This window comes from Penicillium hordei, assembly GCF_028827395.1.
Source record: "Penicillium hordei strain IBT 12815 chromosome Unknown utg000004l_segment0_segment0, whole genome shotgun sequence".
Lineage (NCBI taxonomy): Eukaryota > Fungi > Ascomycota > Eurotiomycetes > Eurotiales > Aspergillaceae > Penicillium > Penicillium hordei.
The window spans coordinates 2,119,205-2,134,560 of record NW_026623145.1 but is presented as its reverse complement, the minus strand read 5'-3'; the positions used below and the strand labels follow the sequence as shown (position 1 = coordinate 2,134,560).

Sequence of the window (15,356 nt, the reverse complement as noted above, 5' to 3'; positions counted from 1 at the left end):
ATCGTGTCGTGCCCTTTAAGGCCCACTACAAGAAAATGGGATTTCCCAAAGAAGTTCCTCCGAAAGTTCCCCCGCGCTGGGGCCACATGGATATTTCATCTAATTGAGATCTGAAGTAGCGATTGAACCGAGGTACTAGTTCCTCCAGACTCTAAATATTGAAGTCACCCAGAGGATCTCCTTGACGGACCGCAAAGCTGTCACACCTCGCTGCCGAGGCGCGAATATATATTATCTTCACAGACCTTACTCACTTCCTGATGTCCGAATAAACGACCCTCCACGAAAAATGTCATCCAAACCTGTTTCCGTGATTGTCATTGGAGGCTCCCATGCAGGCCTAGGAGTCAGCCATAAACTACTCCGACAGGCACCCAATGCATCAATCACACTCATCAATCCATCGGAAGAATATTACTTCAACATCGCGACACCCAGATTTCTCGTCAAGCCCCAGAGTTTACCGTCGAGCAAATACCTCCTCAACATCCGTGAAGCCTTTAGGGAATATCCCAGTGGCACCTTCACTTTCGTTCAGGGACTTGTCACCAAAATTGATTATTCCAACAAGTCAGTGCTAGTCACTACAGGTGAAAGTTTCTCCACAAAGAGCGACGATATTTCAGTTGGATTCGATTATCTGGTAATTGCATCTGGTAGCACAACACCAGCTACACTTGGACAGGGTAGTCTGAAACTTCCTTTCAAGGTGACTGGATTTGAAGATACCAACAAAGCCATTTCCGAGGCGCAGAAGAAGCTCCAGGTTGCCACGAGAGTTGTTATTGGCGGTGCAGGTCCACTGGGAGTCGAACTTGCAGGAGAACTGGCCGAAGCATCAGGCCCAAAAAAGATCATCACTCTGGTCTCAAAGACCTCCTTATTGTTGGGAGGAGCGACGGAGACTGTGCAAAGAACCGCCGAGTCACTTCTACGACGTAAGGGGGTTGAAATACTGAAAAACATCACAGTCGATCAAGTGGAACAGGATCACGAAACGAAGAGCTGGATGGTAACACTGTCCACCGGTCAAACCATCGTGGCAGATGAATATATCTCTACAACAGGGGTAATTCCAAACAATGAGTTCATCCCGAAAGGCTTCTTAACCCATGGCGGCTGGGTTAATGTAGATGAACACCTCAGAGTCGTGGAAGACAAGATCAGCCGCAGTGACACTTACGCAGTCGGAGACATCACCTGCCATCCGTATCGACTTCTCTCCCGAGTCTCACTCCAAGGAGCGACCGTTGCGTCTAATATTGCCGGAAGTATCGCGAAGGACACTCGCCTTGCGACATACTCTGCCGAAGCTCAGACCAAGATGATGGTCGTCCCTGTGGGACAGTCGACGGGTACGGGACACCTAGGCGGATGGACACTCTGGGGTTGTCTTGTGTGGTACTTCAAGGGCAAGGATTTCTTGACATATGAAGCGCCGAAGTTTCTGCGAGGCAAGATGCAGTAATGGGTGATGCTAAAATTTATCTTTTTACACAATGAGTTCTACGTTACATTTAATTGAAATGTTTGACCGCCAGGATGTACCAGAGTTCCTCCGCGAAGAGATTATTCAAAGTCGATCTTACCATATAGGAAATAGCTGCGGCTGGTCGTGAAGGGCTAAAGCCAAAGGGGAATCAAATTGACTATGGCATCAGGTCGAGAAATACCCACTTTTGATTAGCTCCGAGTAATTTGATTGTCCGGTCTATGTAAGTTCTTGAAATAAAGCACCAAAGTCGCTTTTCTCCTGCAGGAAACTGGCGTACTAAACTTTCGGTAAATTTATCTTTTTCGTGAAGCCCAAAAGATCACTTGCGTATCCGATATTGCCCTTTTAGATCATCTCTCGCCCCAAGATTCTGCCAACGTCGAGACGGCTATTATTGGACCGAATACTCAAGAAGCGGCGCTCACGAGGGATTGCTCAGACGAATCGAATTTAGTCTCAGTAAATTCAGTCCCAGTCAAAACGATAGGGTATTGATTGGTTAGCTTCAGGACAGCCTTTCTACTCTTCCAGAACTCGCGACTTTTAGAGAATCTTGGGTGTCGATCACCTAACGAGCATCAAACCCTCTAGATTGTTAAGAGAAATAAAAATTTCAAACAGCTAATAGTACAAACACAGAAGGGATCATATCAGCCAAAGGCTAAACCTATACCAGAGTCTTGCTTTCACTAGCTTCCAAGCTAGTGATCTATGGGACCAATTCAACGAGATCTAAATCAGCATTCAGTCTCATCACTCGGAATGCCGGCCCGGGCGAAGTAGGAAATTCTCACATTATGGAATCTTGTCCCTTCTCAAATCTGACCTGATTCTTCAGTGTGCCCAATCCAGAGATCTCCACTTCGATCTTGTCTCCGTCTTTGAGAAGTTGACGTGGCTTCTGAAAAATTCCAACTCCCGCCGGTGTTCCGGTCATCACCACCGTGTGTGCCGGTATAGTGGTGCCTACAATCCATGTCAAAAACCCGGCAAGCTGAGACAACAAAGGGAATCAGCATCAGACTTACTTTGACTCATCCAACTCAGCACCCGTTCTGGGGTAAATATCATATCCTTTTCAATGATAGTATTTTGCTTCACTTCTCCGTTGATGCGGGTTACCAAAGTGGCCGTTGCGTTCCTCTTGAAGATATCCGGGCTCACAAGGACCGGTCCTATTGGAGCAAATTTGTCGAAGGCCTTTGCGTAGAAAAACTGGCCACCGGACTGTTCAGGGAGTTGAAAAAAGCGGCAAGAAAGGTCGTTGCCTACTGTGTACCCAAGGATATAGGATGAGGCTTCCTCCGGTGTAACATCCCGGCACTGGCGCGCCGTGATGAATACTAGTTCACCCTATCAATTCTTCGTCAATTCCAATCCGTATCCTCGGTCTGCGTGGTCAAACTTACTTCCCAGTCGGGAAGATGCGAGGCACAAAATCGACTGACTGGGATACTTTCATTTGGAGCTGATAGTGCTGCGGCAGGTTTGGTCCATACTGGGGGATTGGCTGGGACATTGATCTGTCTGGGGTTAGAGAACAAGTGGCTAGCTGGTAAAGATTGAGTAGCATACACTGGCTTCTTTTGCATGGCTCCTGTAATTGAGTCCGACACAGTAAATTGGAAGTCCCATTTGGGGAAGGGGTGGGAGTAGCTATCAAAAATCACGTCAGCTTCTGAGTTGAAAGTATCCGGTCGTCATACCTTTGCTACGGTCTCTGTTCTCGGATTTCTGTTTTCCACCAAATCTTCAAAGGTCGGGTAGGCTGTGACCGATGCCCCAATGACGGGCTCTGTTGAGTCACATTTTGCGAAAAATCTCTCCTGATGTTCTGTCTCGAATTGGAAAAGATATTGGAAAGTAGCCATTGTAAATGGACGGAAAAACGACGATTCTGAGGACAAGTAAGATGGACAAAGGCGGATTTCCAGCAGGACAAATTATTGAATGATGATTAGAAGTAACCTTTTATCTGCCCGGTTCGATATTGTAAGTAGGCAACAAAGCCACTTCCCCCCTGGGAATCTGGGGATATGTGGCTACCACCAAAGTTACTCCGCGGATGATCATCCACTTGAGGTAAAGCAGACAGGAAGGGACAATTGGATCATCTTGGGGGTGTCCACCAAGACTCAAAGATTGATTTTGATTTTTCACAACGCTAATTAGAGCCCGAGCGAGACCTATGTCGGCTGTGATACAGTATACTCCGAAATATGCTCAGATATAGTGGGAAAATGACCTTACTGTTGATCGCCGCCACATAATACCTGGACCGAAGATCCTCCGCTAAATGTGCCATGGATCTTCCGAATGCCTGATGTAAAGGACCGAGTCATACTGTAAAGAGAGAGCCTATATACAAATATACACACTCCGCAGTTCTTTTAAAGAACGAGATACGGTACGGCTCCCCGAACTTTTGAGCTACTTTTTAATACCAATCCACTTGTTACTATTCGTCCATCCAGCCCTGCAACTCGAAACGCAGACCAGAAACATTGGAAAACACCAATTACAGGCAGAGAAAGGGCGAAAAATGTCTCTTTGGATGCTTGACTTGATTACGCTTCTCCCCAATAAATGGCAGAACTGGATACTGCCGCCATCGATCATTCCAACTGTGCAGAATGGCCCGTACAAGGTTCAGCTGAGCCGCATCGCGCATGTCTACTTTGAGCACTATGATCTGGAAGCGTTCGACAGATTTGCCAAAGATTTCGGCTTCATGGAGGCAGAGCGAAAGGGGAAGACCATCTACTACCGCGGATATGGCAGAGACCCCTACGTCTATGTGGCTTCTCAGAGCTCCACACGGAGATCACGGTTCATTGGGGCTGCCTTTATCGCAAAAGACGAGGAAAATTTCAATAAGGCCGCACAGGTACCGGGAGTTGAACGCCAAACATTAGACGACGCTCCCGGTGGCGGCGAGATGATCACGTTTGCGCGCCCCAATGGGACCTACTTTTATGTGGTATACGGCCAGACCGAGCGCGAGCTGAACGAGAAGCATTTACCCACGGCGACACACGACTCTCAGGGTCCATTCAATACGCCCTTTGAAAAGCCCCGGAAAGGGCAGTTCCAGAGATACCATGATGGTCCTGCTCTGGTGCACAAGCTTGGCCACTACGGATACGTGTGCAAGGAGTTCGAAACAGAGTTGGAGTTCTACACCGGCAACTTCAATTTCGTCCATTCCGACATCCTAAATCTTCCGCAGTTTCCTCAGATGGACGTCATGACGTTCATGCATCTTGATTTAGGCGAGGAGTATACGGATCATCATACGCTCTTCCTGCAGCGCGCTTCGCCGACGGTTCGCGAAACATACGTTCACCACACTTCGTTCGAGGTGGCCGATTTTGATACACAGTTGATGGGACATCACTACCTTGCTAAGAAGGGATGGAAAAGCGTCTGGGGAGTGGGAAGGCACATCCTAGGGAGCCAGATTTTTGATTACTGGTACGACAGCTCCCAGTTCAAAATTGAACATTATGCCGATGGGGATGTGGTGAATCGGAATAATCCGACACGCAGAGAACCGGTTGGGCCGTTGTCTGTGTGGGGTCCTGACTTACCTAAGGACTTCGGAGACAACAAAGCGAACTGACAGATTTGTTTTTTTTTTTGGTTAAAAGCCACGTGACTTATGCTCTGTAAGGATCGCATGGATTCTATTGGATAGTGACAGAAATCTGTGGTACGAACAACGTATGGTATGGATAACCGATATTGAGAACTCTAGCTGAAGTGACAAAAATCCGCTATTTCAACAATCTATACGGATATCGATGACTAACTGTATTATGCACTTTTGTATGGTATGCTTGGTACCAAGTGTCACATTGATTTTCTGGGTAAAATACCCTGTCTCCACCATGTACTCGGCTTAGTATCCGACAAACCCTACCAAGACATTTTATGCTAAGTGGAATTTCAAACTCTTCATTACCTACATGTGACGTCTGCATGTTCCAGAGGTTGAACATGTATACATCCAGAAGCACGAATGAATGGATCTTCGGTGGGCTGATGGCTGCCTAGGCGATCATAATCTTCGCCATTGAAATGTGAGTCTCAGCCTCGGTAGAAGCCAGCGACTCGTCTAACAAGACCCAGCTTTATCCTTGTGGAATGGCAACTATGGATGCGCTCAACGGCCATTCAAGTCACCCCCTCGTACATTGTTCCCATTGACGCGGCAATCATATGGTTCGCCTGCACCTATGAATTTTCACTCTCTGTCAACGCTATGCGTCACAAGAACAACATCCTACTGTTCGCGATCTGCGTCAGTAATGTTTTTGCCGTGGCCTTCGCAGCCATGCAGTATCCGGCCATGAAGGGATTCTGCAGAACCATGCCTGAGCAACGGGCCATGAATGATGAGTCACTGGTGGACATCAGTAGAAATATCTGGCCGCAAATCCAAGGCCCTCAACTTGCAATTCCGATCTTTATGGGGCTTTGCACCCTCGGAATCTGGGTGTTAGTTACACAAACAGTATGCCTGGTCAATCTACCGAAGTGTGCAGGGTGATTCACGCACAAGAGCTCGACATCTCGCCTATGAAGTAAGTGCATGGCGTTTACTTGTTTATATAGCTGCTAATTAATTATAGATTTATGTGGTTTTCGTTAAGTTACATGCCTTCTTCATCATCTGCTTCATTCTGCAATATGGCTTGATCGACGTCCACTTCATCGAGCCAGAATTTGGCCTAACCATGTCAGTCCCACCAGCGCTAACATTTGTAATGATCTTTGGTGTATATTTTGTCCGCAAAGAACATAAACCACTGATGATGTTAGTGATTGTAAGTAACAGCCCTATTTGCCCTCTCGAATATTAATTCCCAAGCCACGCTAACAGAAACAAATCTGTCATTTGGCCATGATCACGTACCTCCTTTCCCGGATTGTTGTACTCTATGGAAGCAGCCTTCTTGCCAGAACATCTACCAAGGATATGATACTGCTTTTCGCATTTGTATCCTTAATCCTGACCATTCTCTCTCTTGCATATGGGATCCAGTGCTTTATGAACTTTGGGTATGGACTGAAGCCTATTCTGGCAGGCAAAGTCCATTCAGCTCGTGCATCTTATGATTTCCACACCATCTCTAGACACAATCCTGTACTAGATGATATTTCACATTCCCGGTTGTCTATTGATTAGGTCTGGAACCGTCTAACGGGCAAATTGTGGCAAGTGACCACAACACCACAACCCCCAGATGGAAATAATTTCATTATGAATAGAAATATCATACGCTCCAGGTTCCAAAATCGTTTTTATATTCAAATATTATTGAAAATTGTGAGGTGGGAAAGATGTAATACTCCCAGCCAATAGAAACCGACGAATACCAAGCCCGAATACATGGTACCAGGCATATCATACAAAAGTGTATATTACAGTTAGTCATCGATGTCCGCATAGATTGTTGAAATAGCGTGTTTTGTCATTTTTAGTTTGAGTTGTCAACATCGGTCATCCATACCATGCATTGTTCGTACACCAGCTTTCTGTCACTGTGCCCTAAGGTCAGCCCCAGCACGCTACGGCTCCAGACAAGTATGTTTAGCCAATAACATTTGGACACATGTTCCAAAAGTGAGTCAGATTGAGGGACCAAACTCAGCGTAGTGAAGTAGAATATTTGTATGAGAATAGGGTGATGCCTTGTTCAGATTGTCCCCAAACCCTCACATCAATTAGAGTATTGTGGCCATTAGATGACTACCTCTCTTCAAATCAATATCTGTGGTCAGACAAATGGTTTCAAAGTAAGTGCTATTCTTTGAAGGGCCAATCCACCCAAGAGCCAGATGAGAAGACGAAGAACAAAAGTGAAACCCCATTCACCAATATTCACTAAATTTTTGCAAGTACTATTCACAATGGATCTGATGAGATTGCTATTGTACGTGCAAGAGTGGACGACGTTCCAGTGGTCCTTAATATCCTAGATGCCACGGTTAAATGGCTGGTATCGCGTGGCGAAACCAGGCAGTGGGGAGCAACATCATTTTCAGAGATTCCACAACGCACTAAGCAACTCGAAGAATACGCAACAACTGGGCTTGGTATTTGGCTCGCTATCAAGGTCGCTGATGGCACGCCAATGGGCCAAAATCAACACTCCAACGGTATGAATGGAGGAGCTCCACGGACTATCATAGGAGCACTTGCTATTGGAGAGAGGGCGTCTCATATACCACCTGTCTCTGAGCCTGAGCTTTACGTGCGATTGGTAGTTACAGATCGACAATGGGCTGGGAAAGGAGTTGGCAAACGCCTTTTGCAACATGCGCGTAATCTTGCCAACGAGGCTGGAGTCGCATTACTACGGGTGGATTGCTATGCAGGTGGCGACGGCAAATTGGTCCAATACTATGAGTCCCAAGGATTTAAGCGATCCGACAGCTTTAGTCTCGAAAGTGGCTGGCCTGGTCAAGTGCTTGCTCAGCAATTACATGAGGTGAAGGGAGAATAGAGATATTACTTCATAGTGTGGCTAATCTGTATAGCTCCACCTTCAAGCAGTAATTCGCAACCTATAAACGAAATTTCTGCTGTATATGCTGGTAATTATTGATGCTTAAGCTATGACAATACTCTACCGTTCAAGATATTCGTGTGCCTTGAAAGGGTACAGAGCTAAACACCTAAGCCGAAGCAATACGTCAGGCTAGTATGCTCCCCGGCCAATATAAAAATGTCTCCAGCCAGTTTATGACATTCTCCACATGCTAACTCTTATTTGTGTTTGCTACTGTTTTGTCTGCCAAAGACAATCTCCATCTAGCAGTGAATATCAAAAGAGCCACCGATATTGTTAAGTATCAACAAGTGGCCGACGCTGGTATATCCCACTACGTCATCTACCCATCACCTCGAATTTATGGCAAAGATTGTGACTAGTTAGTTAAACGTATTGGAACTGTGGAACATATTCAGATTCGAATATGCACTCGTTGTTACCTCTACTCACTTTCCGACTTATTTCACTCTGGTTGTCGCCTTCAATATCCACGGTATATTGACTGGAGACATAGTTAGCCGGTTGTATATGTATCTATATAATAATTTAAATGGTAAAGAGCCTACTATGCGACCCTGAGCTTCTTACGAAGTAGTCTGATCGCTTATCTCGTTGTCCTACCTCAAGCTATTTGGCTTCTTCTATTCTCACGTTGCCTCCTAGTTTTCACCTACTCCGATATTAGCTGCACTACCCATCAGTGTTCCCAGGAGCTTGGGCCAAGATATGTCATATTCCTGTGTCGGTAGGGGCACACTATCCTTCTCAGAATTTTCGTTGATTGACTTAGCTCTAACTTATACAAAAGATCTTGTGCCGAGGAGATCAAGTTTAAAAAAAAAGCAATTCCAAGCAGCTGGGAAGTGCTAGAGTTCAGGGTTGCTCTCGATAGTATAAGAGTATAAGATCCAATGTATCATGCAAGCCCAACATTACAAGGCCCCAGGAAGACTGAGGAAAGAAGTGTGTAAGATCATGTTTCTTGTCATCAGTTTTCGGTTTTCTAAATAATCTACGCTCCCAATGCCGATTTAAACGGACATTCCTCCATCCTGTTTTGAGGCTGCCAAGTCTCAACATCCCCCAGATGGCAGGGATTTACCTGCACTTCGCCCCCATATGCAAGCCAAACACAGTAGGCCAACCCCTATTGGCCGCCCGGATGAGCACAGATGAGCACAGATGAGCACAGATGAGCACAGATGAGCATAGATGAGCATAGATGTAGTTATCATGTAGTCAGACTCCTCGATCCATACAACGCTCCATGCAGAGTTGATCTGGTGACTTCTCTGTGAAACTGTGGTCGTCATTGCCAACGAATCAACACGACGTTAGGTATTCTTGCATTACACCCATTTCCTAATTTGGAAGCAAACAATTTCATTTGTGCCCCGCTCCAATTGCGCACCATAGAGCATAAATAGGGTCTCTTTCCTTCTCCTTAATCGTTCCAACTATCTTCTCTTCATATTTCCTTGTATCTTTCATCTGACCTTCATATACTTCTGTTCGACAGAATGGCACAGGGAAGTCAGGGTATGTTTCGTTCATATTTCTGGACGTCCGATCAATCAGGTCACCAGTTTGGAAGCCAGGGTATACTGGCAGCAAAGAGAGAATGGGTTGAAACGGACCCGAGAACGAAGGATAAGAAAAGGATTCTAGGAAAGCAAATTGCTTCAGGAAAGCCTTTCATCAAAACCGCAAAGAGCAAAGAGTGGGAGGCCAGGGAGGCGAGACGTGGCTCAAAGAGCGGACACACCAATGTCCGCTTTTTCGAGGTCGCTATTCCATGTAATCGGCACCAGCGAACGAAACGTGTTAGCTGGAGAAAACTGGAAACATGGCGGAAATTGGCTGGTGAGAGGACTGAACGGGGTGTTGTCCCGTCTGCTCAAAGGGAGTATCTCTTCCTCCATCTTATTCCAAAGACATACATTTCTGAGGTGAATTGGAGGATGGCTTGATGAAATACAAAAGCTGTCAATGTGTGAAAGGGCCTAGGGCCTTAATTCATACGACATATCATCGGCCCTGGATCTTGGGTTTTCTAGTTGTCTACGACATTGAGTTTATTGAGAGAGTTGGAAACACAAAAAACTGCCAATATGGTATGAACGGTTTTTTCAAAGTATTGTTCGCTGTGAAATTCTTGGGCATATTGTGGAAGAGAGTTGGACACATACAAAATTGAGTGGGATCTATATAAAGCATGTGCGGTTTGAAGTGAAGAGAAAATGAGCTGTTTTGATATACAAAACTTAAGCTACCGTGGACCAAAGGTTCTTGTTTCTGTCTAGTCGCGAGACCCGTTTACCCATTTTTCTTCACACTATATCATTCGTATCACTACGTGTTTAGCCCAGGTTCATATGACCGTGGTGTTTGTAAGATTCGCTTCCTGTGTAATTATGTTTGGATCCTTCTTCTAAACGTCGAAAGCAAAAACTCAAAATATATACTTCAGATATGGACAAATGAAGTCATTTTTCCTATCGCTCTTCCTACTTATCTTGAAACAGGAACGATCTTGCCGTGTAAAAGAAAGTTGCTTTAGCCCTTTCACACAAGACGGATTCACTATGGAATTACCTTACAGAATTTGTTCACAGTGATGATTTAAAAATAAACTAGCCGAGAGCTGGTATAGCCTACACCGGAGCTCCCATACACAGTTCAATCCTGCAGCCTTAGTGCGCTTTGGATATGGACTGATTTCAGAATCCGAAGAAAATGGGATCTCGAAGAGGATTCCGAATCAAGTTCCGATTCTGAAGATGAATGCTCGATTGTACTATAGAAAACAAGAATTCAATTCATCAGAACAAAGGATGATAAACTTACCCAGGCTCCCTCTTTGGAGCACTAAACTAATAACAATATAAGCCTTTAATGATAGTGAGAGTACCTAGTACTCAGACCCAAGAAGACAAAGAATACTAACGAATGACTTCAACGCCAGACTTCTCAATGCCCTCCAGGCCCTCGAGAATGTCGCTTCCCCCAAAGAGTCCACAAGCAGAGATAGTACTTGTCCTTCTTCCAGTCCAGACCTCATGGAACTTCACAGTTTGATCACTAGACGCGACAATAATGCATCCTTCCTCCTTTGTTCGTGTACACCACATTCCACCTTCTTTCTCCTTGGGAGCGACCATCCGAGCACCAACCTTGCGGCTACTGACCTTGCGGCCCCGGTTCGGGGCTCCTCGCTCTGTAGACCGACTCTGGTTTGACGACGATAAAGATGACTGACTGTCCGGTCTATTAGAGCGTACACCCGAGAAACGAGGGACTTTCCCTGGATACCGTACTGCCCACAGTGCTCTTCCGCAGTCGAAGTTGCTAACTCGAGTGTCGGGGCCGTCCCAGGTGCTTCCATAGGGCCCCCAGGGAACGACGGCCACCTGTGCGCAGCTGGGCCAGGCAAAGACGGCGATCCGAAATGGGTGATCTGGCTGTGCATAACCGAAAGTAGCGGCGATCTCACGTCGAGTTTCGCTCCATATAAGACTGGTCACCTGCGCAAAGACATTGATGGTTGCGAGACAGGCTCCGCTCCGGGTATGATAGAAGTGGATAGCTTTGTCGTTGGTACCTCCCCCCGTCGCGAGCAGGGATGAATGCCATGGCGCAAATGCAATTGCTTTGACTGCAGCGGAGTGCATCAAACGATGTTTCTGACGGCCGTATGGGACCAGAATCGTTCGCCCACCACCGGAAATCAGAGTACCTGCATGGTTTAAAAGCGCGGCTGTGGCCGGAGGCTTAACCGGAGCAGCAAGCCATGATGGGAGAACAGGCCGTCTAAGAGACAGTCGTCTTCTTGCGGTGCCTATTGCAAGGTATGGAAATACACCGAGACTGATGCTGCTAGGGGAACCAGGGGGCGTAATGGATGGGACCGTATACTTCAAATGCTGCGGTGAAACGATCTCAGCCAGTTTGAAGAGAAGGCAGGCATTGTCATTACCGCCCGTGGCAAGGTACTTGTCATCGGGTGACCAGGCCAGTCCACAGATTTGTTGAGTGTGTGCACAGATCTTGGCAAGTAGCGTCATGGACCCGTTCCATTTCCACTTAGCTTGATCTTCTTGGTCAGACCACTCGACCGAATAGTACCAGATATTCCCAAAGTCATCGCCGACAACAATCTCTTCCACGTTGACTAATACATGCATGAACCGTTCTGAAAGTCGCCGTGACGTTCTCGGCTTAAATGCCACGCATGTAAGGGTACTGGGATGACTGATCTCGAACCGGGCTTGCTTCTCGAATGTGCTCCATAGAGACAACTGACCAGATCGCCGGGCCACTGCAAGAATGCTTCGCTCGCCATCATCAGAAGAAAAAGAGAGGGAGGTCACATAATTTGAGGGGTGTAGGTCCGGAAAAGGGGGATAATCCACTCCATGGCCTTCAGACCAGAGATATACTTGATGGCCCAGACCCACAGCCAGTATCCCAGACGTTGTTGAGTATGCAAGAGTACTGCAGTAAAAATCGTCTCGAAGGAAGGGAGCATCAAGGATTCGAAAAGGCTTCGGTGGAACAATCTCTTTTCTTGCAGGGGATGTGGGCCCTAGGAAACAATCGGAGTTAGTTGATGCCCCGGAGAAGGCTGTGGATACCGCCAGTCTCACAATTTCCAAAAGCTGGATTGAAATATCATATATATTTTATCTGTAAATGGTAAATTTGTTCCAAAAGTAGGGAGTCAGGGAGTGGCTGTTGCAAACTACAGTTGCACTTACAACGCTCTTTTTCAAATTTTTTCCAAGAACTGTCCTTCCACTCAAATGGAGAGAGGTGTTCAAAGTCTGGATACGTTGGATTGAGGGGAGCATCCAGATACCGCAGACAAGTAGTACCGAGCTGTCTAGTCGTTGGGTCAATTCCCAAAGCCAGAGCAAGCCTTGACTCATGGATTTCCTGTTCACTGTATTGAGGTTTCTTGGGTAAGAACCGAGCCACGACTTTTGGGGCAGTTGATGATCCATTGGTCGACGTGATCGGCGTGTCGTCAGGGGTTGCAATAAGGGAACTACCGAGGACTGCAGAAGCCCCACCCACGTTCCAAACTGCACCAGAGCTGACCTGTCTTAGAGATTCATGAGTAGCGTTGTTGCCTGTGATGTTGCCTTCAGTGACTAGACGAGGCCGTTGGTGTGAGATCTGCTGGGATCGAGCTGGCTGCCGGGGTCTGTTGCCAACATAAGTCCTACGCGGGATTGAGGGTAAAAATGGATCATCCCCGGGAGGAAGTCGTCGAAATATTCTCTCCTGGGGTGAAAGGCGCTGTGGATGCTTGGCCACACGAAAGGTTGTTGATGTTGGTTCCACGAAGTCTCGCTTTGGGATGAATCTATCAGGCGACATTGGACTTCGGAAGGAACTTCTTGATACTGCTGTATCCCCATTGTTCCTCACTCTGCTACGACCTCTTTTGGGTGATGACACCCGATTTTCTTTGGAGCGAGGGATGGGTGTCAGAACAGATTGGGCCTTGGGCTTTGACAATGATTGAGAAGCAGGTGTTTCAAAGAATGGCAAGTTGATTGTTGCAAATTCAGTCAGGTGGACAGGTCCATTGCCCTTGGAAGACTCGGATCGAGAGTGTGAAGTCAAAGGATGTTTGCGACTTCCTGTAGAGGTTTCCTCGAAGGAGTGACGTTGCATATCTACCATTGTTTCTGGATGCAGGTCGATAAGCTGTTTATCAGTAATGGCCTAGAGCTAAGAAAAGGAGTGTATAAGGAGGCCTCTCTTTGAAGGCATAGCGGCAAGATGAAAAAGGCGATGAAGCAAAGACAAGTCCCCAAAGTAGAAAGAGTGCTGATCACGTGAAGCCATAAGTACATCCATGGATGTGCCAGGTATGTTACGTAATCTACTCCACCGCCTCATGCACCAATGGGATAATTCTAGTTGGCGGGCATCTGATCAAAACGAAGCAACCTAGGTAACACATTTTACTTATTTCTTATTGTCAAACAAAAAGTGAAAATGCCCAGTGTGAGATTAACTCCCCGTGGATGTACCGTTCTGGGGCTGACGATTGCGATAGCATGGTGTGCCACGGTACAAACCAGTTGAGAAGTCCACCGAGGCACGGCAGCAAGAGCTGCAGAAGATAGAAAATTACAAGGATCTCGAGCGTTCGGTATCTAAAAGGGTTGGTCATCTTATATATCTCACGTACAAACACAGCCTGACACATGGCAGGTGGCTGAGCATGAGTACACACTCGAGACATTGAAGAAGATCTCGGAGTTGCTGTCTAGCAATCCAGAATACTACACAGCCTGGAACTACCGCCGGCAGGTACTGCAGTATCAATTCTCCCAAGCAGGGGGTTCGGATGATGAGACTGCTTCCCATTCAATTACAGAGTTAATCATAAACGATCTACATTTCCTGATTCCCCTTCTCCGGAGCTTCCCCAAGTGCTACTGGATCTGGAACTATCGTTTGTGGCTGCTGGATGAAGCTCGCCGTCTACTACCCCTTTCCGAGGCCCAGCAAATCTGGCAGCAAGAACTTGCCCTTGTGGGCAAGATGTTGGCTCTCGATAGCCGGAATTTCCACGGGTGGGGTTATCGACGCTTCGTGGTCGAGACCTTGAAGGAGCTTGGCACTGCTGAAGAAGCAACAAGTATGACTCAGAAGGAATTCCAATACGCTAAGAAGATGATTGGAGCCAATCTTTCCAACTTCTCCGCGTGGCATTACCGGACAAAGCTTATCCAATCCCTTTTGGATGAGCAATCTGCCAGCGATGACGATCGGAGAAGAATGTTGGATGATGGTTGGTCTAACCGGTCTTATCGGAGTCAGCCTTACGCTAATTTGGGGTTTTTTTTTAGAACTATCTCTCATTCATCAAGCATTTATTGATCCTTATGATCAGTCACTTTGGTTCTATCACCAAAATTTGATGAGTGTGTTTGACCCGTCGATGGCCGAACGAACTCTGGCTCCCAATTTGAGCTCATCCGACCGGCTGGAGTACATTAGAAATGAGATTGAAGAGGTAAAGGAGATGCTGGATGGGGCTGAAGACTGCAAATACATCTACCAGGCATTAATTGAGTGCACCCTTCTCGCATCCAAGGTGGAAGGCAGCTTGTCTTCTGAGGATCGGGATCAGATTCTGAGCTGGCTCTCAGAATTGAAGAAGCTGGATCCATTGCGACGAGAAAGATGGCTTGATTTTGAGAAGACTTTGTGACAATAAATAGTTCCATACCTATCTATGCATATAAATTGGACTATTTGTTTACCCCTTTGCTCACTAT

At 46.5% G+C, this 15,356-nt stretch overlaps 7 protein-coding genes across 7 annotated transcripts; 5 read left to right on the top strand and 2 right to left on the bottom strand.

Annotated features, from left to right (window-relative positions):
• Positions 1–289: 289 nt before the first annotated feature.
• N7537_008024 (NAD(P)/FAD-dependent oxidoreductase) lies at positions 290–1,468 on the top strand (the record flags this gene model as incomplete). The annotated part of the gene is made up of 1 exon (XM_056899079.1): positions 290–1,468. One exon carries the CDS (start codon positions 290–292, stop codon positions 1,466–1,468), a length of 1,179 nt encoding a protein of 392 aa, XP_056751155.1.
• An 817-nt stretch (positions 1,469–2,285) lies between these two features.
• Positions 2,286–3,366, bottom strand: N7537_008023 (fumarylacetoacetate hydrolase family protein; the record flags this gene model as incomplete). The annotated part of the gene is made up of 5 exons (XM_056899078.1): positions 2,286–2,461; positions 2,524–2,848; positions 2,905–3,018; positions 3,071–3,151; positions 3,202–3,366. The coding sequence occupies 5 exons, from the start codon at positions 3,364–3,366 to the stop codon at positions 2,286–2,288; spliced, it is 861 nt and encodes a 286-aa protein (XP_056751154.1).
• A 671-nt stretch (positions 3,367–4,037) lies between these two features.
• N7537_008022 (2,4,5-trihydroxytoluene oxygenase) lies at positions 4,038–5,117 on the top strand (the record flags this gene model as incomplete). The annotated part of the gene is made up of 1 exon (XM_056899077.1): positions 4,038–5,117. The coding sequence occupies one exon, from the start codon at positions 4,038–4,040 to the stop codon at positions 5,115–5,117; it is 1,080 nt and encodes a 359-aa protein (XP_056751153.1).
• Positions 5,118–7,286: 2,169 nt separating this feature from the next.
• Positions 7,287–8,007, top strand: N7537_008021 (GNAT family N-acetyltransferase; the record flags this gene model as incomplete). Its single annotated transcript, XM_056899076.1, has 2 exons — positions 7,287–7,297; positions 7,401–8,007. The coding sequence occupies 2 exons, from the start codon at positions 7,287–7,289 to the stop codon at positions 8,005–8,007; spliced, it is 618 nt and encodes a 205-aa protein (XP_056751152.1).
• A 1,568-nt stretch (positions 8,008–9,575) lies between these two features.
• On the top strand, positions 9,576–10,025 carry N7537_008020 (uncharacterized protein; the record flags this gene model as incomplete). Its single annotated transcript, XM_056899075.1, has 2 exons — positions 9,576–9,594; positions 9,634–10,025. 2 exons carry the CDS (start codon positions 9,576–9,578, stop codon positions 10,023–10,025), a joined length of 411 nt encoding a protein of 136 aa, XP_056751151.1.
• Positions 10,026–10,997: 972 nt separating this feature from the next.
• Positions 10,998–13,746, bottom strand: N7537_008019 (WD40 repeat domain-containing protein; the record flags this gene model as incomplete). The annotated part of the gene is made up of 2 exons (XM_056899074.1): positions 10,998–12,640; positions 12,813–13,746. The coding sequence occupies 2 exons, from the start codon at positions 13,744–13,746 to the stop codon at positions 10,998–11,000; spliced, it is 2,577 nt and encodes an 858-aa protein (XP_056751150.1).
• Positions 13,747–14,064: 318 nt separating this feature from the next.
• N7537_008018 (Rab geranylgeranyltransferase BET4) lies at positions 14,065–15,289 on the top strand (the record flags this gene model as incomplete). Its single annotated transcript, XM_056899073.1, has 4 exons — positions 14,065–14,073; positions 14,126–14,233; positions 14,284–14,866; positions 14,925–15,289. 4 exons carry the CDS (start codon positions 14,065–14,067, stop codon positions 15,287–15,289), a joined length of 1,065 nt encoding a protein of 354 aa, XP_056751149.1.
• Between the last annotated feature and the right edge of the window lie 67 nt (positions 15,290–15,356).